Here is a 27105-nt window from a genome sequence, read left to right on the forward strand (position 1 = left end):
CAAAGTTACTTGATTTAAATGAGGGTGGGAAAGATTTCCTTAGATATTTCTGAATGTAGCTGAAGCAGAAACAATTTCCAGTGACAAGCCATTTTTTCATGAGAAATGTCTACACTGAGGCATAGATGGGAAGAAATCTCCACCGAGAGAGTGGATAAAATTGGGCATGTTTCATGTACCAGGAAAGGTCAATGACTCCAAAATTTTAAAAGCCTCTTAAATTGTTGGCTTCTAGAGAGCAGTAACTATATCTTCTTTACAAATGTATTTACCTTAGTGATTAGTTTACTACCAAATCAGCTTTCTAAATGACAGTAATAATAATAATAATAATAATAATAATAATAATTATAATAATGGCAAAAATTTATATGGTGTTTTGTAAATACCAGACTAAGCTTTTTTAAAAAAACAATTTTATAATTATCTCCATTTTATAGAGGAGGATTCTGAGGTGAGCAAAAATGTTCAGGTCACACAGCTTATTAAGTGTATCTTGAGGCCAAGTCTTTCTTTCTGACTTGGTCCAGACCTGCAACACCCAGCCTTAGACTAGTCACTAAATCTTACAATTAGAATCAATCACTACTAAATTCATTTTAAAGTCAAAATTTAATGAAGAAAGATAATTCCTTTTTTCTTTATGGATATTTTTTTCACTAAATATTGTCTATGAAAACCAAGCTTCTTTTGCTGAGGGGGACTCATGAACTTCATGTAAGTTCATTAAACAGGCAATCAAAACAGTTGTGAAGAAAGACCAAATCTGTAAAAGTTAAAATTACATGTAGTTCCACTAGGAAACTAGTTTCAAGAAGAAAAGCAGAGCTGAGACAAAATTTCTACATCAATTGCTAGTTCACAGAAGAGGAGTGACATTTAAATATGACATAAAAATCATGGCTTTTAGTTTGCCAGTGAGATAAGGGAAGGTGATCTCAAAAATTTTGAGCTTATTTAAAAAATTTTCAGCATGACTACTTTGGTCACTAGATCTGTTTCTATTAGACCTTTTCCTTAGGGTGGTGTAGAATGAGGTCACATCAAAACTGTTGCATGCATTTATTCTTCCTGTGATCTTAAGGCTAGGAATATAAATGCGATCCTTTCAGTCACTGAGAAGCAGCTCATAAAAGTTTTTATAGAGTTCAGAAATTGATCAGAGCAAAGTATATGATTTTGTTGAATAATAAATATTATTTCAAAATATAACATTTCAACCTTTTTTGGTAAACTTGTATGTAGTATTGATGCTTCTGGAATTGTATATAAATGTCTTAGGATAGTTTAAGTTTGAATGAGAATCTGCATTTGCCAGATAAGGAAACAGAACCAGGTTTTTGTGACTTGCCCAGAGTCATTCAGCTCTAAGTAAGTGTCAGGAGAAATTCAAACACAGTTCTTCCCGATTCCAAGTATAATATTCTATCTAGTATACCATGTAGTCTTTCAAGATAAACAGGGGCAGCTAGGTGGCGCAGTTGGATAGACTACTGGCCTTGGAGTCAGGAGGACCTGAGTTCAAGTTCAAAACCAGTCTGACATAATAATTACCTAGCTGAGTGACCTTTGGTAAGTCACTTAATCCCTGTCATAAATGAATCAATGAATGAATAAGATAAAATAATAGGTACCCTTCCCTGAACCTTATGTTCTAATAGTTCACAGAAAGGCATCTAAATTGATCAAGGTAATTGATTATCTTTGCTATGAAGATATAACTCAATTCAACAAAAGTGCCTACTTTGTACAAGGTAATATGCCAAGGTCTTGGAGCTACAAAGTACTGTGACAAATTGGAGTAAAGTGAAATAGAATATGGAGCAGATAGTTCTATGAAATGGGACACTTAAAGAGTTTTAGAAGGGAGTCCCATTGCCGGTTCAGGGAATTGTGGGAGATACAGGGCATAGGAGAGGGCAGACCAAGAGGAGGTGATGGTCTTGCCTCTAATGGGATACTGACAAAGGGCAATGAACAGGTGAGAGTAGGGAGAGGAAGGAGCTAATTATCATTCTGAAGTTACAAACCAGGATAGCAAAAGAACAATAGGAATTACGAGGATAGAAAATTTTGGAAGACACGTGAAAGGCTTGTTCTGGGGCATGCTGAACTTCAGCAAGTATATCCTGGTGGTCTACAAGAAGCAGAGGGTAGAAAAAGAAGGGGCAGCCAAATGCAGAAATAATAAAATGAAGACTATGGAAGTAGCTGAAATCCAGAGTGAGAATGAAGGTCCGGGACAGACCTTTAGGGATCAGTGCAGGCTACAGTGTCAGCAGAGAAAAGACAAGAGTGGTCAAGGCAGTAAAGCTTTTGAGAGGACTGTTATCTTGGCAGTCAAAGGAGAATGTCCAAGAGTGGCCAATGATATTGAAGGTAGTGGAGAAGTCAAGGAAAAAAGACAAAGGTTACTGGATTTTGTGCTAGGGAGATCAAGGGTAGGGGCAGCTGTTTTAGTAGAGAATTGGGGATGGAAACCAGATTGCAAAGGATCAAAGGAATCTTGGGGGTGGTAGGGCAGCTAGGTGGTGCAGCAGATACAGTGTGGGATCTGAAGTCAAGACTTCCTGAGTTCAAACCTGGTTTCAGACACTACTGTGAAATCCTGGGTAAATCACTTTAACCCTGTTTGCCTCAGTTCCTCAGCCTTAAAATAAACTGGAGAAGAAAATGGCAAAGCACTTAGATATCTTCATCAAGAAAACCCCCCAAAAGGATCACAGAGTCTTAAATGACTGAACAATAACTCTTTTTTAAAATTCAGTAGTGAAGCAGAGAAAGGACAGAAAATAATTGAAGGGGCAGTTAGGTGGCACAATGGGAGGACTAGAGTTCAAATCCAGTCTCAGCTACTTAATACTTATTTAGCTGTGTGACCATGGGCAAGTCACTTAATCTCATTGCCTTGCACCAATAAAAGGTATAACTGAACCAATATTTTTTTAAATAGGGAACTGGTGCATTTGTAAAGGGAATGATTCATAATATGAAAGAAATGAAAGGAAGATTGGTAGAACAAGGTCCTAAAAAAAGATAGAAGATAAATCCAAGTTTACAGGTGGAAATAGCAAAACTGTTCTTTTTTTTTTTTTGCAAGGCAGTGGGGTTAAGTAACTTGCCCAAGGTCACACAGCTAGATAATTATTAAGTGTCTGAGTCAGCATTTGAACTCAGGTCCTCCTGACTCCAGGGCCAGTGCTCTATTCACTGCACCACCTAGCTGCCCCCAAAACTGTTCTTCAAACTCAATCCATCTATAGCCTTTAAGACAAGATGTTACTCCTTAGCTTCTTTCACCATCTTTTATATGAATCCCTTTCCACATCCCCAAAGTTACTAACATCCTGTTCCTACTTATTTGTCCAGTATTTACTTATCTATGTAGATGTTGTATTTATCTCAAGAAAAATGTAAACTCTGGTGTCAATGACATAGCAGACACTTAGAATGTCTACTTCCATTGAGGAAATTGAAAAAAAGATGAGCAAATATGAAATTCTTGAGAGCTCCTAAATGTGTACAGATTTGTAGGTGAAATTTAGAATACTAGAACAAGGGGTACCTTGAACAAGTTAGTTTTTGTGCAAATAAAAAAATTATAACCACTATTCACTGTTATGGCTCTAATGGAAAAGGGAACATGGAAATGCATGTCTAGATTCTGGAGGTCAAAGGAGATAAAATAATAGGTATACAAAGAAATTAATTTCCAGATAGGATTTGAGCAGTTTTAGAGAGAGTAAATTGTGTCTGGAAAGACTCATTTCCCTTTGTAAATGATGCAGAATGATGTCTTACTTAAGTTGGAACAATTTTTTAAAAAAGAGAAAGATTTTTATATTCAAGAATTGGAGAAATACTGATGTAAAGAAAAACAGTTTTAAGGATTGGTTTGAAGTATTCTGAGCTGAAGAGTATTAAGGTATCTGCTCATTTGCACAGGCATATTTTGTGATTCCAGAGAATAAAACTTAAAAAAATGATAATACGTATAATTAATTAGATACTGAGGTGTGAGTTTTAAAAGACTATTGATCTGATGAGAAACTTAAGGAATTATGACTTTTTCTTAGTGACAGAAATTTTTCATTTAAGTCACTGAAAAGTAGAGAAACTGCTTTTAGGACCCTGAGATAAGAGAAGAACTTGACATAGGTCCTCTCTATCTCTGACTGAGCATACTGGTGAGAAAATGATCCAAGTTTAGAAAGGGATACTTTAAAAAATTTTTTATTTAAAGCACTGATTTTAATATTAGCATTTATTGTTATCTTGCTACTGAAGATCTCTTAATTTGTAGTAAAATTGATTATTTAGTTAAATTTCTGGTTATGCTCAATATCTAAAAGTGCCATCATTGTGAGCAATTGGTTGTGTAACTATCAAGCCCAATATAGATGAATTGCAGGGCAGCTAGATGGCGCAGAGGATAAAGCACTGGCCATAGAGACAGGAGAATCTGAGTTCAAATCCAGCCTCAGAAACTTAATAATTCCCTAAATGTGTGACCTTGGGCAAGTCACTTAACCCTATTGCCTTAAATAACTAAAATTTTTTTAAAAAAGAACTTCATAGAAATGAGTTGCCTTGTATATGGCTACGGAAACAAAGAACTCATATGGGGGGCTCAAGAGTTAAAATAGTGAGTAGGAAGTGTGTTTTCCTTCAGTTTTATCCCATAGATCCTTGACAGAATTTGTATGCAACCATGAGATATTTGGTCTATTGTTGGGAACCCCAACCTGAGGGCAGATTGAAACAATTGAGTCAACAACCTAAAGAGTGGGGTGTCAACATTTTCTGTGAGAAGGATGACATTTTTATATTGTGTGACATTAGTGAGAAGCTTTTCACACCACGTAACACTCACTATACCATGACCCCTGTTATAATTGGGGGGGGAGCTCGTGTGGAATGTTGTCTATACCCTCACCACCTATGGCATTACCAAAGTTAAATAACAGACACAATTTTCCTTGTTCCTATGTCTTGAACATTATTAAATAATTTTCAGCATTCATCCATAAAATAGATGTCTAAAAAAAATTAGGAAAAGACACAAAGTTCTATTATGTTCAAACTTACATGGTTCTGTATCGAATGCCTCTTGAATAATACGTTTTGCATCCAATATAAAGGATAGATAAAACTCCCAGAGTCAGTACAATGCCACCAACAAAGCTGCCGATATCAAATCTTGATCCTTTGTTCATTTGGGCATTGATGTTGGCTGTGGCTAAAATAAAATGGGAAAAAAAATGGGTTTCTGCCTTTGGTTTTTTAACATTGTATTAATCAAAAATCCTTCTGAATTTCAGTGCAGGGAAATCTGGTACCATGGTGTTGGCATAACATGGGTGACTAGTGCTTTTTTGTTCTCATAGCTCACTGTGATTGCCCATCTCTCTTGTTTCTTTTTCCTTCTTCTATACTGTTCCCTTGACTGAAACCTCTAAGCATTCTTAATTTTAAGCAGACTTCCAGAAAAAGTGCTATTAGGTTCAGGTCCTGAGTAATCTTTTATCTTGGAACTCGGTCTCATTTTCTACTGATATTTGGTTTTTGGTACAGTAATTTACATGTGCACAAAAAATAATAAGAATAACTAATACTTATAGAATGCTTACTATAAGACAGGCACTCATAAAACCCCTGGGGAAATAGGTGCTATTATCCTCATTTTATAGATGAATAAACTGAGGCAGACAGGTCAAGGGACTTGCCTAGGGTTACGTAACTATTAATAGTACCAGTCTGAATTTGAATTCAGGTTTTCCTGGCTCTAGGACAGATGCTCTATTTACTGTATCACCTAGTCAACTCAAAAATTTCATGCACTTTTTTCTCCTCTGATATGCTCAAGATTAAACATATTTCAATTGCTCTAAGCAGAAAAGCAATCACTTCAGAACTGGATCAAACTAAAGGTCTCAGGATTTAGAGCTGGACAAGTCTTTGGTGATCACTTAGTCCAGAAATGTCACATACACGGGCCATAACACTATATAGAGCTATTGCAGCACAAATCAGATTAAAATATAATTGAGAAAAATTTAATAAAATAAATAAAAATACAAAATAGATAATGCTTATCTGTGGTTTGTCTAAGTCAATATGTCACCCTCAGGGAGACCTTTTTCATATATATATATATGTGTATGTGTGTGTGTATATATATGTACATATATGTATGTATGTATCTGCTTTAGTGGTCCCACATTTCAATTTGAATTCAACATCCCTGCTCTTAGTTCAAGACCTTCATTTTACAGAGGAGGAAACAGAGGTTTATTATGGGTTCAATGACTTGTCAAAAATATTTGACACCTGGGGGATGAATAGTAGAACCAGAATTTGAACTCATTTCCTTTGATTCTAAATCTAAAGTTCCCAGCAGCTGTTACTTTGCTGAATATTGGTGTCTAACCTACAGCCATAAATATTTCCTTAAGAACTGCTGTTTTTAATGTGTAATTTAGAAACTTTATTAATTCTAATTTTGGCATTTTGGTAGCAATTGTGGCAATGTCAATTTTACTGAATTTCATAATATGCTTTAGTTTCTTGCTTTAAACTAAATGAAGAAAGTTGTGCATGTATTTTCTTCCACCTGCCTTCATCCCCTTATATAGATAAGGCAGGAGAAGCTCATCAGAATACAAGACTATTAAGTAACATGTTTCCATTACCAATTTATTCAATAAGATTCACTGAATAAATGAGAATCACAGATTCCAGTCTAGTAGCATCCTGAGACTACCAAATACAAACCTCTCATCTTAAAAAATGAGAAAACTGAGGCCCAGAGAGGTAATGTCATACAGATAGTAAGCAGAAGACTTAAGATTTGGACCCAGGGACCCTAGATTCCAAGTCAAATACAGCTTCATTATTCCACACAACCTCAAATAAGAACAAGAACATATAGTGCCTTAAGAATATTCAGTATATGTGATCCTGAGGCAATTCTTTAAGATTAGATTTTTTTTGTTTGTTTTGCTTGTGAGCCTGAGTCTCCCTAGCTTGCCAATAGGGCAGCTGGGGGTTCAAGTGGGTAAATTACCAAGCCTGGAGTCAGGAAGACTCAGCTTCCTAAATCCAGATTTGGCCTCAGACACTTGCTAGCAGTGCTGGGCAAATCACTTAAAACTTGTTGGCCTCATTCTGCTCATCTGTAAAACAAATCACTCTAGCATGTTTGCTGAGAAATCTCAAATGGGGCCATGAAAATTGGGAATGTCTGAAAATGACAAAAAAACATTAATCTTGGTCAAAGTTCTGATGGGCATGGAGGCTTCACCTCCCTGTTTTTCCAGTCTTGGTCTTCCAATCAGCTAGACTTGCCAGCCTCAGCCTCCCCAGGATCAGGGACCAACAGGTCTGTGCCCTTGGCCCTGGTGAGGCTAGACTTGAAGAGAAGGTTCAAGAAACAGACTGGTGAAGGTCATACCTGTGGCTGGCGTAGCAGTGGTTATCATTGTACTGTTGCTGGTTGGGGCAGCTGATGACTTTGAGGCACTGTGGGCTGTTGTGCTTTGAGAGACACTTTTTGAAGTTGATGCCTGAGGTTTCAGGGTGCTGTTCGTCACAAGTGTTGAGACTTTGGTTGTTACCTGAGGTTTTTCGGTAGTTTTGTTGGTAGAGGCTGATGTGTTAGCAGAAGGTGGCTTGGTGGTGACAGATGTAAGGTTTGATTGGATTTCTGTGTCACTAGTTCCTGGAATTTTACTTGTGGTCTGGGTGGAATTTTCCTCTAGGAGAAAACAAAAAAAAGTCATTAATTTTGGAAGAGACTAGGGAGGAAGTGAGGAAAATGAGTATCCATTTCATTGGGAAATTCCATCGTTTTCCTACTAACTAAGTTATAATTGGTATAATAAGAAAGGAACATTCAATAACATGAAATACAGTAGACTGTTAAGTCTGAAAGCCTAGGTCTAATCCTGGCTCCTAACTTTTGGATCAGTTACAACCTCTCTGATCTTCACTTTCTTTATCTGTAAAATGTTAATAATATTCACACTATACATTTCTCAGAATTATAAAAACTCAAGAATATGCATCTGAAGCATTTTTGGAAATAACAACACAGTGTGTGTGTGTGTGTGTGTGTGTGTGTGTGTGTGCATATAACTTTTAACCATTATTCTTTACTATTCACTCACAAGTTAAGGATATGATAAGCAAACTGAAATGGATTTAGATTAGGTCTCAGAAAGAATTTCCTATCTCTAAAGAGGCACATAGATGGTGCAGTGGAGAAAGCCTTGAGTTCAAAACCAGTCTCAGATGCTTCCTAGCTTTGTGATGCTGGGCAAGTCATTTAACCTCTTTACCTCAGTTTTCTTATCTGTAAAATGTGGATAAAGATAGGAGATTGTTTTGAGGATCAAATGAAATAGTAATGAGAAAGTAAAGTGCCTGCTCTATAATAAGTGCTGTATAACTGTTAGCTATTATTGCTACATAGTGCAAAAACAAAAGGATATGGGGTAAAGGCTTCCCTGAACAAGAAAAAACAGGATATAAGGCCATTTCCAGGTCCAGTTAATATGTGGCTTTTCATCTTTTTTTTTAATTGAAAGAGAAAAAATCCAGACAGACTAGTTTGAGTTCAAAAGACTAGTTCAAAAGAGTTCAAAACTACAGGTTAATACTGTCCTATATCTAAATTGAAGAGTAAACTGTACATAAAAAGTTAGTTTCATGTGCAAACTTGTTTTTGCTGTTGTTCTTCCTATATAAGTAAATAGCCATTCTATTTTTTGGTTAAGTTTAGGATTGAAAACAAAAAAATTTTGCAGTTATGTGAATTTGTAAGGCAGCTGCTGAACTGATCAGGAGTTGTATTACAGCAATAATTGTTGCTAAGCTTTCCCCTAGGTTCCATTAGTATTCAGTAGTAACAGTATCTTACTAGCAGTCAACCATTCTGTCCCACCTGTAGCTTCTCTCCAAGTTAAATATCCCTAGTTCTTTCAAATGACCTTTATATTTAATAGTCTGGAGACCCTTTACCTGTCTCTTAAATATGCTTGTGCTAATCAATGTCCTTCCTAACAGTAATACTCAGAACTGAACACAGTATTCCAGATTTGATCTAGTCAGAATTACCTTATTCCTGGCTGTGAAAGCTGTTAAAAGAAGCTAAGTCACATTTTCCCCATCGGCCAATATTCTCACTGTTGACTCATTGAACTAACAAATCCACTTTTTACTAAGATCATCTTTTCAGATGTTACTTCATTAGCCGTGACTTTCCTCAACTTTTTATCCTATTGAAGTGATTGTGTCTACTTCAAATTAAAAAAAAAATCTAATTATTTAGAGGAGGCTTTAGTGTTCTTAATGCTGTTGGCTAACCTATGTTGATTGCTGAATTTTGGAGAAGTCCTAACATTAAGAAGTTCTTTCCTTATAACAATCCTCTGAATCTAGGTATCTTTTGTATTACTGTCCTCATTTTACTGATAAAGCAACTGCATAGAGAAGTTCATTGAGCAGTCCAAAACTAAAAAAGTAGGTAGTCAGATTTTTACCCACCTGTCTGGGCTCCAAATCCAGTGTGTTCTGAAAAGTATATGTAGTGAAAACTACATTAGAATGATGACTTCCTAAGTTGCTCACCAAACAAGTTCACCTGTTCTTACTAGGGACAGTTGCTATTTATGTTATGAGGCAAAAGGAAGTCAACTAAAATTTTGTCTTTAATGTGCTCTGCTGTGGACCCAACCTCACTATTTGCTCTCCAAAAACTGGCTCGCCCTCCTTGCCCTACCCATATACAAATTACCAGGGTCCGTGGGAACTCTGAACTCGCTCTGCAGTTATCACTACACTCACACACTGTCATCTTTCCCATCCCGATGCTTCTGAACTCCTGACAGTAATAATACAAACATTCCCTCCTTTCTCCACCTTCACTGTCCTTGTTCCCAACACCCCACTCAAGACCTAGCCACCCCTTCCAGTGTGCTCTCTGAAATTCCTTAAGGATTAGCTCTCCAGGGGAAAAAATGTTCCCATAAGACACTTTTACATCTAATCTGTATTCTTTACACTTTCTTCATCCCTTTCTTAAATCCAGGCAATCAAGGAGAACAACAATATTATACTCTTCTCCTATGAGGTTCATTCAATTCATATTTCTCATCCAATCAAAATTCTGGTAGCTTTGGTCTACAGACTTCCAGTCTGCTTCTCTTCCTTATTCAAGGAGTTCAATAGCTGGTTCTCAGTCTTCGTCCCCTCCCAAAACTATAACTTGGGGACTCTCCCAATCCCTTTTCTAGGTATCTGATCCTTCCTGTATTGGTTACACTCTTCTCCCTTCCCCATCTTGACACCTTGGTGAACCAGTTCAACTCTTATCTTATATTCTCTAATCCTTTGCCCCCAAGCCTCTGCCTTGGATCATTTACTTCATCCACTACTTTTTCTTTCCATTGAACAAAACTAGAAAAAATTATGAAACTGTGCTGACTAGAGATCCACTAAAAATTGATGTTACATAATCTAACTGGGTCCTCACTGGGGCAAGGCTATCCTTCTACACCTCTAGTTGATCCATTTGCAAATTTATATGGTCCTCATTTTTCTACCACCCTCCCCCCTCCCTAGGGTGGCAAATAGTCTGGTAAGAGTTGTATGTGTACATTTGTATTAAACATATTTATATATTAGATGTGTGAAAGAGGAATTAAAACTAAGGGGAAAGGAAAAAATCATGAGAAAGGAAAAAGATAAAAGAAGACTTAAAATAGAACATTTGCTCTGCGTTCAGACTACATAGTTTTTTCTTCTGGATATGGATGGCATTGTCCATAACAGGTCTCTCTGGTCTCTGAACTGCTGAGAGGAGCTGCATCCATCATAGCTGATCATCTTACAATGTTGTTGTTGTTAATGTGGATATAATGTTCTATTGGTTCTGTTCACTGCACTCAGCATCAGTTCATATCATTCTTTCCATGCTTCTTTAAAGTCTGACCACTCATGATTTCTTATAGAACAATAGTACTCCATAATATTCATTTACCATAACTTAATTAACCATTTCCCAATTGATAGGCATCCCCTCAATTTCCAATTCTTTGACACTATCAAAAGAGAGGCTATAATTATTTTTGAACAAGAGAATTCCCCCTTTTTTATGATTTCTTTGAGATATGTTGGAGCACAAGAGTATGATTAGTTTTTACTGCTCTTTGGGCATAGATCCAGATTGCTCTCTAGAATGGCTGGATCAGTTCACAATTCCATCAACATTGTATCAATGTCTCAATTTTCTCAGATTCTCTCCAACATTGATCATTTCCTTTTTTATCATCTTAGTCAATCTGATAGGTGTGAGATAGTACCTCAAACTTGTTTAAATTTGCATTACCCTAATCAATAATGATTTGGAGCATTTTTTTATGACTACAAATAACTTGAATTTCTTCATCTGAAAACTGCCTGTTCATACCCTTTGACCATTTACCAAATGGGGACTGACTTGTAATCTTATGAATTTGATTAAATTCTCTCCATATTTTAGAAATGAGTACTTTATCAGAAACACTAGCTGTGAAAATTTTTTTTTACCTTTCCAACTTCTTTTTAAATTTGGCTGCATATATTTCATCAGTGCAAAATCTTTTTAATTTAATATAGAAAAAATTATATTTCTTGTTTGGTCATAAATTACTCCTCTCTCCATAGATCTGACAGAGTGTTTCTTGTTCTCTTAATTGGTCTATGGTCTTTATGACTAAATCATATAGCCATTTCAACTTTATTTTGGTATAGGGTGTGAGATGTAGGTCTATGCCTACTATTTGTCATACTATTTTCTAGCTTTCCCAGCAGTTTTTGTTGATTAGTGAGTTCTAATGCCAGAAGCTAGTGTCTTTTGGGGTTTGTCAAATAGATTACTATAGTCATTCATTACCACAACAGCTTTTCCAAACAATTTTGGATCTCTTCAAGCCTCTCATCACATTCTTCCCCCATCTCAGCTTCTTCCCTGGTCCTCATGCCATAAGCTTCAGGTGCTTTCTTCAATGAATTCAGGGTCTGGCACATAGCTCTTTAGAGGCAGGAAGACACGAGTTAAAATTCAGCCTCAGACATGTACTAGCTAGTGTGTCCGTTGGCAATCACTTTACCTGTTTGATTCCGTTTCCTCAATTGTAAAACGAAGATATCCTTAGCACTAATGACTTAATACTTATTAATCCCTATGTATATAACTATGTATATAAGGACTTTAGAAAGACTTTCACATGGGAAGGGCAAACTGAAGAGTCTATAAAAACTTTAGAGTCTAAAAAAAAAGCAATTTGATGCTGTCTTCTTGGTATCTTGGCTGCATTTTTAACCTGCTGCTTGCAAGGCAAATGGGATTAAGTGGCTTGCCCAAGGCCACAGAACTACATAATTATTAAGTGTCTGAGGCTGGATTTGAACTCAGGTACTCCTGACTCCAGGGCTGGTGCTCTATCCACTGCACCACCTGGCTGCCCCTCAGTGTTTGATATTTTAAATAATCATCTCCTCCTTGATTTTCTCTGCTCTCCAGGTTTCCATAACAGAATTCTTTATGCTCTCCTTCAGATCTCCACATGATCCCTTTTCAGTGTCTTTTGATATTTATACGGGTCATGCCCTCTTCTATTCTTACTCTTTACTATTTCACTTGGTGATCTCATGCAACTAATACTGCTTTGATTCTCATTAATTTGCCCAATCCTAACTTCTCTGTCTAGCATCTAAACGTGTATCATAAATTGAACATTCCATGGACATCTTAAACTCGACATGTCCAAAATTAAATCATTACCCCCCCCCCCCCTTTTATCTAACTACTTTATTCTTCTTCAGGGAACCACTATCCTTACTCATTCTTTCACCTGTTCCTTCCAATCACTTGCCAAATCCCATCCATTCCACTTTCAAAACATCTCTCACATAGGGTCCCATCTCTCCTTTGACACTGCTTCTACCCTAGTGCAGGCCCTTATCAACTCTAACTTAGATTAAGATAGCTTTCTGATTTGTCTATCTAAAAATCTCTCCACTTCAGGCCATCTTCCTCTCAAATTAACATTTCTAAGGCACAAATCTGACCACGTCAACCTTCATCCTTAGAATTCCCATTCAATAAATCCCAGTGGCTCCCTACTACTTCAAGGATTAATCCTTGGTTTGGCTTTTAAAGCCCTTAATAACAACCACCAACACTCTTCCCTCCTCTTCCTCTATGATCTAATAACTCTTCTGAAGACACTCCATATCCTGCTATGCATTTTCACAGGTCTTCTCTCCCACCTAGAATGTTCTTCCTCCTCATTTCTAGTATCTGAATTTATTCAAGAGACCTTTCCTAGCTCTCCAATGAAAGGCCTTTCATTCCCTCTGATAAAACCTCCAGTTTATCCTAACTTATAGCTTGTTTTTACATACATCTTTGCACACTTCATCCATATTACACCAAGAGCTCCTTGGGAACAGGAACTATTTTTTTTTTTAGGTTTTTGCAAGGCAAATGGGGGCTAAGTGGCTTGCCCAAGGCCACACAGCTCAGTAATTATTGTGTCTGAGGTGGGATTTGAACTCAGGTATTCCTGATTCCAGTACCTATATTCTATCCACGGCTCCACCTAGCCACCCCTGTTGTTGCTCTTCAGGTTGGACTCCCCAAGTGTCCTTGAAAGGCAAGACAGGCACCAGCCAGTCTGTGATAACAGCTTGTGCAGCTGGGGTCCTTTACAGAAAAACAGACCCTCCTCTCTTCATAGTCTAGCAGTTCCTAAGAGGAAAGAATGGGGCTTTTGCCCTGGCCTTGCTTCTCTCCTTGGGGGAATCACTACACTTTCTCCTTCCTGGGCTATGTACTTTCCTGTCTTCTCCTCCTCCACTTGTAGTACTTTGCACAGAAGTACAAATTTCTATAAGGACTTCTACATGCATATTCATTTCTCTTGTAAAAAACCTAGTTTTCACAAAAGTCTCATGATGTTATAATTGCCTGTTCATAGTAAACAATGTTGTTGTTCAGTCATGCCCAACTCTCTGTGACCCTGTCGGGGTTTTCTTGGCAAAGATGCTGGAGTGGTTTACTATTTCCTTCTTCAGATCATTTTACAGATGAGGAACTGAGGCAAACAGGGTTAAGTGACTGAGGCCAGATTTGTATTCAGGAAGATGAGTCTGGAACTCTATCCATTCTGCTACCTACAATACCCCCTCTTCTTTTCTTTAGGAGCTAAGTATATCCCCCAATTAAAATTTGTTGTTCCTAAAGGTTCTGCTATCCTGTTACCTTATTTAGAGAGAGCATGTTACCTGTGCACCCTTTCTTATGAATGTTTGCATTGCAAGCTTTCTTTCTAATTATAGATTCTATGGCCTGTGAAAGGAATTTCAAGCAGCAGTGAGCAGATGAATTTGGTATTTTTTTGGCTGGGGGGTTGCTTTTTCCAACGAGTTTCTGAAATGGAATTTTGCATGGAGAGTGATGCTATAGAGTGGGGGGGGGGGGATGAATGGATCGAGAGTCAGATCTGGATTTTTGAGTGGTCAGATCACATCCACCTGTCCAGGCCTCATTTGCTTTACCTATGAAAATAAGGAGGCTGGTGGTTTTTGAATAAACAATCTTCAAAGTTTCTTTTGGCTTTGACATGCAATACAATGAAAAAATTATTTTAACATCAGAGACAGACATAGAGTGATTATATTAGCAGTCTCATTCTTTTTCTCTCCTTTTATTTTGGATCATTTTACAGCAAGAATAGTTGTTTGCTGTAAAATAGGTGTGACAGGTATGGACACCATTGTTAATAATTATTCACATTTATATAGCATTTTATTGGCTTTACAAAAGGATTTCCTCTCTGATGCTCACTTAAAACTATAAGACAGCTAATCAACAGACAACATTTCCCTGTTACCCTTTCCAAAACATTAACTACTCCCCATCATAATCTCAGATTCCCTAAATCAAGATTGGCAGACTGTTTCCTCCTAATTTTAGAAGTAGTTGTACAAAAAGTTTCAATTTTATTGTAATTAAAATTATACACATCATCTGTGGTCCTACTTATCTCTTATTTGGACAAAATTATCACCTATTTGTAGATTTCAAACACATTTTCTTCCTTACTCCTCTAATTTGTTTAACTCTCTAACCTGTGGCTCCCAAGAAATTATATTCGATATAATGTTAAAATGTTAATTATAGCAATTAGACAAGAAAAAGAAATTAAGGGAATAAGCAGAGGCAAAGAAAAAGCAAAATTATTGCTTCTTGCATGTGATATGATGACTCACAGAGAGTCTTATTCAAAGATGGCTAGTCAACTAAAAAACTAATTTTAACAATTAACAGTTTCCAACAAAGTTGCAGAATATAAAATGCACTCTAACAAATTATCAGCATTTCTGTATATGACTAATTAAATCCATCAGTAAGAGATTAAAAAGAGAAATTTCATTTTAATTAACAACTATATAAATATTGGAGAAATATCAGTTGCTCAAGTGTAGGCCAAAACCAATATAATAAAAATAACACAACCCAGATTTATTTTTCAGTGCTAATCAAACTACCCAAGGGTTGAAAAAAATAACAAAATTCATCATAACAAAAGATTTCATTTTTTTGGTCCTCTATTTTTTGTTCAGCTAATCTGTCTAATATGCACTTTAAAAAAATTTGCAGATTATATTCACACAAAATTCATTTCAGTTTTATTGGTCTATAATAGGACAAAATAGTTTCTAACAATTAAAAAAATTTCCTCTCCAACGGTTGTGAATTTACCTTTTTTTCTTTTGATACTGGTAATGCGGTATTCTTCTTTAAATCAAGTAAGTTAATGGTTTATCTATTTTATTTTATTAAAAAATACAGCTCCTGATTTTATTTGTATCCCTTCCCCATATTTATAACAGCACTTTTTTTAGTAGTAGCAAGAATTGTAAGCAAAGCAGATGCACATCGAATTGGAAATGGATAAATGAATTGTGGTGTGTCAATGCAATGGAATAGTACTGAGTTGAAATAGGAATGAAGTATAGGAAGCTTTATGTGAACCAATACAAATTAATGTAAGCATAATCAGGAAAACAACATATACAATGTCTACAAAAATTCACATGTAAATAACTATAAGAAACCAATCAATCTGAATGATATGAAATAATAAAAGGTCAAACTTAGCTCCAAAGAGGAGATATGAGATTATTTCCTGCATCCTCCTTTATAGAGGTAGGAGATTATAGGTATGAAACACTAAATATAATGTCAAACTTGGTCACTATGTTGATTAGTTCTGTAGATAGACAATTTTTCCTTTTTTATTTTTATTATGAAGGCTAGCTTTCAATCAGGAAAGAGGAATGTTGTGTCATTTATAGAGTTCATGAGCATGAATACTTACATCCAAATGAGTGATTAAAAAAAAATCAGGAAAATCACAAGAGCAAGGCTATATCCGAAGGCTATAATAATAGACATTCCCCTAAGCTGAAAAGTAACTATTTATAACTCCTCTTTGAGTTGAGTGACTCAAGCACCTCTAAAGCCATCTAAGCATACAACCGAGGCACTATCTCCATTTTTTTTTGATATAGTGATCATGAAATACTCTCTAATAATTTACCACTTTCTGTACTATGACTATGGCATTTCCCTACTCTTCTAATATTCCTGTCCCATTTATTCCTTTACTCCAAATAAAGTAATTAAGAATGAATAGTTAATATTTATAGAGTTCTTACTATGTGCTAAGGCATAAACTTATATGAAAATAAGTTTATAATTATTATTTCATTTGAGAACCAAAAGTGTCAAATGAGGCCAAATCTGAACTCAGGTCTTTCTTACTCTGGACCCAGAGTTCTATCCACTGGATCACCTGGCTGCTCAATTAGGGTTAGTGTAGTGTGACTAAATTGTTTTAAGATGTTTTAATGATACTTTGTTTTTAATATTTCTTTCACTTCCCAATTTGCTCCTTCCCCCCCCAAACATAGTATAGGGCACTCCCTTATAACAAGACTTTTGAGAGGGAGGAGGAAGAGAAGGAAGGGGGAAAGAAGAGAGCAAGAGGAAAGAGAGCACCTCTACTGAGTTACCTGTAAGTTTCTGAATTCAAGGACTAAATTATTTTTCAATCTTTATCCCTAGAACCTAAGTACACACCTAATTTATATTTGTTGAAATACCTTAAATTGTTGAATTGAGCATTAAAGTTTAAAACATGAGCAGATAGCCCTGCTACTTTTTATTGCCTTTGGGAACAAAGACTGGGGAGACTATTTGTCTATGCCACTTTTGACAGGTAGACTCTGAATCTCCAGATGCAGTTACTGGAATATTTGAACAGTGAAAAACTATAGGTACTCAAATCAATTCCATAATGAAATACAAAGGTTTCCAAAATAACTTTTACTTTTCATGGTTCTTCTTAATGCACCCATTTTTTTTAAACAATGAGGAAAAAAAATCTTATCCCTCTCTTCACATCCACTAATACTGGAATTAACATACACTTTGGGAATCTCAGATTGTTACAAATTCATAAGAGTTTTTAAATGTAACATTCTGCCAAACTACCTCAGTGTCACACATCCCTCCAAACAACCTGGGGGAGTAAGGGCAAGCAAGATAAAATTAGCTGTCTGTCTCTGGCATGATGATTGGCAGTAGGTATATATAGGTATATAAATAGAAAGATTATTTTTATAGATTTCGCCCACATCCTGATATCTTAGGAAGTGAAATACTCTGTCAGCAGGCAGCTCTATGGGGATTTCACGATCCCCACATTGGAAGGTTTTTACTTGTAAAATCACCCTTGACTACAACAGGCTTCAAATTTCCCCAGAAATTCTCCATCTGGAAGAATGGTTGTAGTTTTTTTTTTTTTTTTAAATGAACAATGCCTGGGGAAACCACCATTTCTAAACTTACACAACACATTTAGAAGAAAATCTAGTTCAATCTTCTCATTTTAGAGATGAGGCAGCCAAGGCCAAGACAGGTCAGACAGGTGAAAAACAGCAGAATGTGAATTTAGTGCTTCTAACTCCCAGACCAGGGCATTTCCCACTATATCACACTGACTCTTTGTTGCTCCTATTTGGAAGACAATGGTGTTTTCTTGATCAAAAATACACCACCCAGCAAAGCAAATTAAGGGATATTATACTTTATATTTGGAACTGTTTGCATACCTGGAGAGGGGGGAAGGTTATGACTTTGTTTACCTCATATTAGGCAATATTTCCACGTTTATTTTTTAACTGAATTGAACTATGAAGGATTTTATCAGGTACGCTTCATCTTCAAATCAAAACTTAAAACAAACTATGAATCTACCAGTGGTTTTCATTTCTATTCCATTTCTAATAAAAATACTTTAGTACAATAAAGCATCCTATGGAAGCCCTCTGTAACAAGTTAAGATACTAATATGTGATCTTACTCAGGCTTCTAAAACCAAACCATGTAACCACACGTTCCACACGTTCATTAATCATATTTCTTCAGCTAGATAAAAAGTGTAAATAATTAACTTCAGCCCTCCAAGTGTCTTTTTTCCCCCCTTGTTAAATGAATTACTTTGTAGCACAAGAAGTGATAGCAATGAGAAGACACAATTGCTTATATCTTATACAAAGTACAGGAAGATCTTTTGCAACTAAGAGAAGAATTTAATGCTTCTTTTCAGCATTCCCAGGGTACTATAAGCTCACTTCTCACTCAGCAAGAAAAAAAATTCCTTCTGAGATGTTAAGACAAATTTACAATGACAAAAATGGGATATTATAATAGATTAATATTAGGTGATGCAAATGAAAATGATCAAAATATGTTAATTAGCTAATTAAAAAACTAAATGGCTACAATAGCTTTCTGCCAAATGGAAGATTGCAAAGGTGAAAGGAGTACTATCTGCTTTGAGGATAAACTCTTACTGGTTCCCCAAATTAGACCACAGAGCTATCATCTACCACGAAATGGTAGGAAATCAAGAGTTAAGCCCCCAGCCTTGGCAGATTGGATGGGGGCCCCCATCACGGAGTATTTGCCAGGTGATCCACAGAGAGGGAAGGGGATTAGAAGAATGCCAAAGAGAACACAGAGTCATAGAGAACAAAGTGAAATCTAACTGAAGCATTTGATTGAGCTAGTCCAGGATGCAGATGATTGAGCCACAGAGTTACAAGCAACTTCAGAGGTCATCTTGGTCAACTGGTACCTGCATAAAAAATCCTATTTAAAAGACTTTTAGTAAAAGGGATTTTATTATCTCAGAATATGTATAATTACACTTTGTGAAAAGCTCTAATTATGAAGAAATTTTTCATTATGTGGAACCAAAACCCACCTATCTGAAATTTCCATCATTCCTAGTTTGTTATTTTGTTTCAAGCAAAGCAAAATTAGCCCCTCCTGATAGCCCTTCAAATACTTGAAGACAGAAAACAGGTTTTCTCCCTCCTCTCAGTCTTTTCTTCTATAAGCTCAACATTCCCAGTTCCATCAATTAATCATTGTATAGTAGCTGGTCATCATGCTCTGAATATTCTCTATCTTTCTGATGGGCATTATTATCAGACGGAACCACTGTGTTGATCTGATCTGCTTAACTGTACTTATTTGTTACAATGAAAAGTTTTATTGTAGGGAGGGATGAAGATTGGAAAATGTGATATAAAAACTTAATTTTTAAAAATGGAATCAAATCATTTAAATAATGCATCTTAGAATTCTGGCAGGAATTGTAGCAGAAAAGTTATATATTTGCAATCTCTATCCAGTCCTGTATTACCTTAGTGTTTACTAAGATTTTTTTGAAAAATCAATCGCAGCAGTTCAGCCATCAAATATTCTGCCATTTTCTTGGGATACGTACAAAAACTAAGTCTGGTAAAACTCATAGAAGACAACTAAGTTCACTGATCAGTGAAAATGAAATGAACAAAATGAATGAAAGCCTTACCAGGTTCAGGGGAAAATGTCTGAATATGGCCATATGCTTGAAAATACATGGGGGAATATAAGAGGGCTGCCATTCACTGGTGCTTTTAATGGCAAGTGGGACCTGCTGGTCAAGCTCCCTCTTGTTTCTTAAAAGTTCCAACTTGCCAGAAATGATGACCCAGACACTCACTAACTGACTCATACCTCTTTGCAGGAGCCAACTGTGCCATTACACTGCCAAAACTGGGGCAATCTTATTCATGTATCCATTGAAATGGATAACAGTTTGGCAGTATATCCCCAAAGGACTTTGGGAATGATTGTTGATTGATTCAATACTTCCAGGATTTGTGATTTCATCAATAATATCTTCCTCTAACATACATCATAACTTCTCTATGACAGTCTGATTCAAAATGATATAGCTAGAGAACTCACCATCATCTGGAGCCAAACTGGGGATGAGCTAGACTGGTTTTGGACAGTAAATCTATGATTAGACACTAGGCTGTTTATAACTAGCCCTCAAATGATTAAGATTTCTTAGTCTTAATTCATCAATTGCTGATTTAAATTATGCTTAAAGAGCCTTAGAAGTCTATTTGATAGCATGTAAATATTTCATATAGAAACATTTCACATTTTGCTTTCTAGGTGATCAGCTAGGACTACCTTGATTATATTACCTTATGACTTATATTATCTTATGACAATCAGTGACTAGACCCTTGTGGAAGCATGTATAAAATATATTAAAGAAATGACAGAGAAATAGGCATCATGAGTTGGTAGTTAAAGAGTTGGCCTCAGAATCAGAAAGACATGGGTTCATGGCTTGCCTCTGCAATGACTGTGTAATCTTGGGTAATCCCATGCCCAATCAACTTTCTAAATTACAGATAAAATTACTGGTCTGCACTAGTGAAGATACATCTCTATACCAACAATTCTCTATACCTTATGAAATCACAGGTAGGATCTTCCTAGTGCTCCCCCCCCCAAAGATACTCCTTCACTAAAGCAATTCTGTGATCTCTTCATTATGTGTCCAGGTGATCCTGGGTTCCAAAAGGCTTATATCAGTAGAGGGCAAACTCTAAGAAGGTCCTACCAAGTAATAAAGTCTTTGAAAATAGGACCAAACATGGATTGGATATCTTTTTTTCCAAGGACCAAAACTGCTAAGTGGGAACAGGTTAACCAATAGGTAACTGACCAACTTTCAAATCCCGCCTCAGACACTTTACCCTTAATGATTGTGTGACCTTGGGCAAGTCACTTAAACCTGATTGCCACACATCCAGGGCCAACTCCAGTTGTCTTGATTCATATCTGGCCACTGGATCCAAATGATTCTGGAGGAGAAAGCAAAGCCAGTGACTTAGCACAGCACTGCCCCCCCCCCCCAAACCAATTCATGTCATGGCATCACCTCCCTGATGTCATGGTTTTCTTTGAGAAACAAAGGACAAGCATCATCGATACAACTTTTTTTTTTGTAAAAACAACTCATATAACCAATATATTAAAAATGTGGATGGTCTGTTTTGTCTGTGTCAGAGAAGGACCATCCATTATGGATTTATGAGGTCACTATCATCCTGCAGAAAATAAAAGTAAAGGAGAAAGGAAGGAGGGGAGGGAAATAATTAGGACAACCTGATCAGGCCAAAATAACACATTTCTAAATTCTCTTACATTCCTTCCTAATTTCCTAGAAGCAGTTCTGCTCTTTGGGCAGCTAGGTGGCACAGTGGATAGAGTGCTGGCCCTGGAGTCAGGAAGTCCCATTTTCCTGTGTTCAAATCTGGTCTCAGACTCTTAGCTGTGTAACCTAGGGAAAGTTACTTAATTCTGTTTGACTCAGTTTTTCTCATCAATCAAATGAGCTGGAGAAGGAAATGACAAACCATTCTACTATCTTGGCCAAAAAACCCCCAAATGGGGTTTTCAAAGATTCAGACATGAGTTTTCACTCTTCAGTATTTTCCTGTTCAGGAGTGGGAGCAGTAAAAAAACAGAAGTCAACTATTGATAACCAGCATTGGTTAAAAGATATTTCTTCCCATTATACACACTGACAGCAACATGGGGTGATGATCAACGATGATGGACGTGGTCATTTCAGCAGTATTGAATCAAAGATGATTCTAAAAGACTTGTGATGGAAAATACCATCATATTCAAAGAAGGACCAAGGCTTGTCTTAAATTTTTAAAAGTTGCCATTTTTCCTAATTTTTTCCTTTTGTTTGGATTTGATTCTTCTTTCACAACATGATTAATATGAATCTATGTTTATTATGTTATACATGTAGCACCAATATTAGACTGCTTTCTTTCAGGGGGAGGGGGGAAGGAAGGGAGAAAAATGTAAGCCTCAAAACCTTGCCAATAAAAAGACTGTTGAAAACTACCATTGCATATAGCTGGAAAAATAAAATATTTTAAAAAAGTTATTTCTTCCATTCTCCACTGTTACTATTAATATCATATAAACAAATTCACTTTGAAGGACCTCAGTCAGAAAATCAAGTTCCTGTGGTTTATGAGGATTATTTCCACCTATATATACCAACAGAATGATCAAATATGGATCTAACTACTTTGCATGTATCTTATATAAACTCATATATTCGAGCATTTTGTCTCAATGAACAGCGAGCTCCTTGAGGAGAGAGATTATTTAATTTTCCTTTGTACCTTTAGTGGCTAGCAGAGTATCTGACATAGTAGGTGCTTAATATGTGCTCATTAAATCAAGAAGCAATCATTAAGCACCTACTATGTGCAAGACACTATGCAAAGTACTAGGGATACAAAAAGGCGAAAAACAGTCCTTATCCACAAGGAGCTTACAATTTAATGAGAAAGACTATATGCTAATACATGTAAAGCAAACTATATATATATATATATATATATATATATATATATAGAGAGAGAGAGAGAGAGAGAGAGAGAGAGAGGGAGGATAAACAGGAAATAATAACAAAGGGAAAGCTTTCATCAATGTGTATATTTTCTCTAACATTACTTAGTACACCTAGCCCACCCATACTTGTTTATCCTACGGGGTGGAGAATCCTTGTGATCTCAAAAAATCAAAAAACAAAAAACAAAAAAACAAGGAACACTCCCAGAATCCATGGGTATGAGTAAACATGGTCTTCCTTGTTTTTTTCTTGAGATCATGAGGATACTCCCCCCCCATCACATGGGTTGTCTATCAGCTATTTCTTGTACTACTATTTCATAGTACATATCTCAGGAAATCAATGTTATTGTTAAAATAAATTTTTTATAAGCAGAAAATTCTAATTCCAAAAATATCCTAAAACATGGCAGAGTTTATTTTCTCTTTTCAGTTTCCCCTAAGTATTTCAACATTTAGAGTTGTAGAAATTTTACCAGCACCATTCTGGAATCCAAAGAAGGCCACTATCAAGCTGCAATAGTTCTTCAGAAAACAGGTTCAAATTCTTTCTTTATCCTATTATATTTTGCTTGTTAAAATTATTCAGCCAGGAAAGGAAATAATTTCTCAAATTTAGAATTTTGTCATCATCATTCCATAAGAGAGAAAAAAGTATAAAACATCTAAATATCTATACAACCCAAGACTTATCCCCAATTCAGACAAAGAAATCTGTCCTTTTTACAATAGCTTCTGCTGACATTGTCCACTGGCAGCTGTCCTTAACTCATATCCTGTTGAACAAAACCTAAAGGCATAAGAAAGGAAAGAATAGGGAAATAGATACAATTTTAAATAAAGTTATTCATCTCAATTTTCTATCAATTGCATTGCAATTTTAAAGTATCACTATCAAAATAGAAACATAGTGATCAATAAACAAATACTATATATATATATATATATATATAAGCATAGATAAAATGTAACTAAAATGAATCTATGTACATACTTAACACACATTCTCTAAATTGCCAAATCTGATAGTCCTTTCTATTGTATCTATCTTGACCTATCTGCTGTATTTGATATCCTTTACATCTTTCTCTTGGATACTCTCTTCCTTTCTCTTCAGAAACTGCTAGATGGCACAGTTCATAGAGCTCTGCCTGATGTCAGAAAGGATGAACTTCACATAAGGTTTCTGTGAGACCTTGAATAATCACTTTAACCTCCACTTGCCTCAGTTTCTTCACTTGTAAAATAGGGATATTAATAGCACCTTTCGGGATAGTTTTGAGGATCAAGTGAGTTAATATTTGTAAAGTTTTAACAGTTTCTCATTTAACAGCATATAACAGGCATTCAATTCTTCCTTTTTTATTTCCTTCCTTCTCCTTCTCAAGTCTTTAGAGTCTCTTCTGCTGGTTCATCATCCATATCACATCCCTTAACTGTGGCTATTACTTCAGAGGACTCTGTTTTAGGGCCTCTTCTCTATTATTTCTGTGGTTTAATTATCATCTCTATGGAGATGACACATCAAGCTAGAAATCCAATGCCTGTCTCTTCCCTGAGTTTCAATTCTGTATCATCAACTGCCTATTGAACATTTCAAATTAATCATTCAATAGATAGCTCTAATACAACATAAACGAACGAGAACTATGCCTTTCACTAAAATCCTATCAAATTTCTAGATTTCCCATTGAAACATCATTATTTTCCCAGTCTCCCAAATTTATAATCTGTGTCATCCAACTCCTCACTTTCCCTTACTTATACAGATTCAAACAGTATCTTTTTGCTTTTTGTTTTTATTTACTTGTCTGTATTCAACCCCTTCTCTTGAGTCATATAGCTATTACCTTGGTTCAGGAACTCAACACCTCTTGCCATGTCTCTGAATTATTTTTTCCTGTCTCAAGTTTCTTCCTAACACAATCTATTCTCCAAATGTTGACATAATAGTTTTCCTTAAGCACCAAGTGAACCATGTCACTCACCTAACTCAATAACCTCCAGGGGCTCTACATTGTTTCTTCAATAAAACATATCTCCTCTGTTTGTCTATTAATTTTTTTTATGAACTGGTTCCAACCTACTTTTCCATTATTCCTTCTTCCTATAGAAAGCCAGAGAAAGCTGGCCTGGTGGTTCTGGTTGGAAAATGGAATACAATGAAACATGATAGATAAGTGGTATCAAACTCAAACAGAGTTGGTTCCCTATGGGTTGTATATGTTCTAACAAACCCCAAATTTAACATTATCCATGTGCTATATTTTTATTTATTTTGTTCAATATTTCCCAATTATTTTAATCTAGTCCTATAGCATGGGAGTGCCATTTTTGCAGAAATGCAGGAATGGCCTTAAATTTGATACCTTTGCTATAGATCATCTAAAAGTTAATAGAGGAAGTTTACTTAGCCAAGGCATGGAAAGGTTATTTATCAAAGATAATAGCATTGATTCAATTGGGCACAGCTTTACTCCCTCTGAATTGGCCACAATTCAGTAAGACCTGAGGCGGGTGATTTTCACTCCTCTGTGACAGCTTTTGTATCAGGGAATAAGACAAGCCTTACCTCCCTGGACCAATTAAAGAACTGAAGTTTTAATTCCCCCTGGGCTGATATCAACCTTACATCCCATCTCCTTTCTACTGTGGCACCCAGATTGACTTCATCCTATCTGGAATATGAGAAGGCCCAGTCTCACTGCTCACTCACCACTAACTGGCCTGGCCCATCTTCACACAGGTTGCTATGGCCTCCCCAAACGAATAAGGATAATCTACCTGAACTCAATCCCTAGTGATTAATATACCCTTTTCCTTTTATATCCTCCAAATTCCAATAATTCTGAACCTTCTGCTGTCATTATACAAACCTTGTTCCTCTTCTTTCACTGTTCCCTCTCCTTTCATCTTCTTGCACTCACTAAGCAGACATAAGGAAGGAATATGTTTGGAAGTATAGAATATAAAAACAAAAACTTCAACTAAAATTTTTTTTAATTGTATTAAACCTCACCTGGCTATTCCTCTTCCCTCCTTCTCCCCTACAACTCAAATCACTTAGATGCCTTACCCACCATCTCCTCCTTCATTCCTGTCTCCCAGAAAGATGTAGTCCTCCTTACCAAGACAAATCACTTTACATGAATAAACGATCATATTCCATCCCATCTTCTCCACCTCTATAACCATTACTCATTGATGTAGTCTACTGGTTACTTCCCTGATGCCTAGAAGCATGCTTATGCTTCCCCAATCCTCAAAAATCTTTCACTTGATTCATCCATTCTCACCAGCTAGTGAGCTATGTCTCGTTAGGGTTAAACTTCTTGAGAAAATCATCTATGATGTACTTCTACTTCTTTTCCTTTCATTTTCTTCCTAAATCTATAGGCTGCCACATTATTCAACTCAAGCTGCTTTCTCTAAAGTTACCAATGATTTGAAATGCCAAATTTAATGGCCTTTTTCTTAATCTTTGTCCTTTAACATTGTCAATCATTCTTTTCTTAATACTCTCTTATCTCTAATTTCCTTCCACACTGGTCTCTCCTATTTCTCTTCTTACTTGTCTGACTGTAGTTTTCTTTGTTGTATCTTCATCCAGGTCTTACCCAATATCAATGGGTGTTTCCTAAGGTTCTATTTGGGCTTTTCTTTTCTTTGTATACTATTTCATTTGGTGATCTCATCAGTTCCCATGGATGCAATTATCATTTCAATGTAAATGTTTTTATTTTAAGTTCTATTTATTCAGTCTTAACTTCTCTTTTGATCTCTAGTTTTAGGGCAACTTGAAATTGATGTTCCAAAGACATCTTAAAACTCAACATGTCCAAAATTTAACTTTCCCCCAAACCCTTTCCTCTTCCTATTTCTGTCAAGGATAGCAGAATCTCCCAGTTACCAAGTCTCATCTATTCTTCTTTTTCAACAATTTCATATATATATTTCTTACTCTCCTTTGACAATTCTACCTCTATGGTACAGGTCTTCAACATCTTCAACCTGGACACTGAAATTTTAGTTGGTGTCCCTGCCTCCCCAACTCTCCCTATTCCAGTTTATCTTCTTTTCAACAATTAAACCAGCATTCTTAAAACACAGGTTTGACTGTGCCATTGCTCTATTCAATGAACTCTAATGGCTCCTTATTATTTCCAGGATCAAATATAAAATTCTCTTTC

General features: G+C 36.2%; 1 protein-coding gene across 1 annotated transcript in view; it reads right to left on the reverse strand.

The window, feature by feature from the left end:
- The window catches only part of TMEM123 (transmembrane protein 123), a gene marked incomplete at its 5' end in the record, with an annotated part of 69661 nt that overhangs the window by 4587 nt on the left and 37969 nt on the right, over positions 1 to 27105 (reverse strand). Inside the window, 2 exons of the mRNA XM_074214099.1 lie at positions 5089 to 5239; positions 7454 to 7756. Coding sequence (XP_074070200.1) covers positions 5089 to 5239; positions 7454 to 7756 — 454 coding nt within the window. The remainder of the gene's footprint in view (positions 1 to 5088; positions 5240 to 7453; positions 7757 to 27105) is intronic.

The sequence above is a fragment of the Macrotis lagotis genome, chromosome 1, assembly GCF_037893015.1.
Source record: "Macrotis lagotis isolate mMagLag1 chromosome 1, bilby.v1.9.chrom.fasta, whole genome shotgun sequence".
Classification (NCBI taxonomy): Eukaryota; Metazoa; Chordata; class Mammalia; order Peramelemorphia; family Peramelidae; genus Macrotis; species Macrotis lagotis.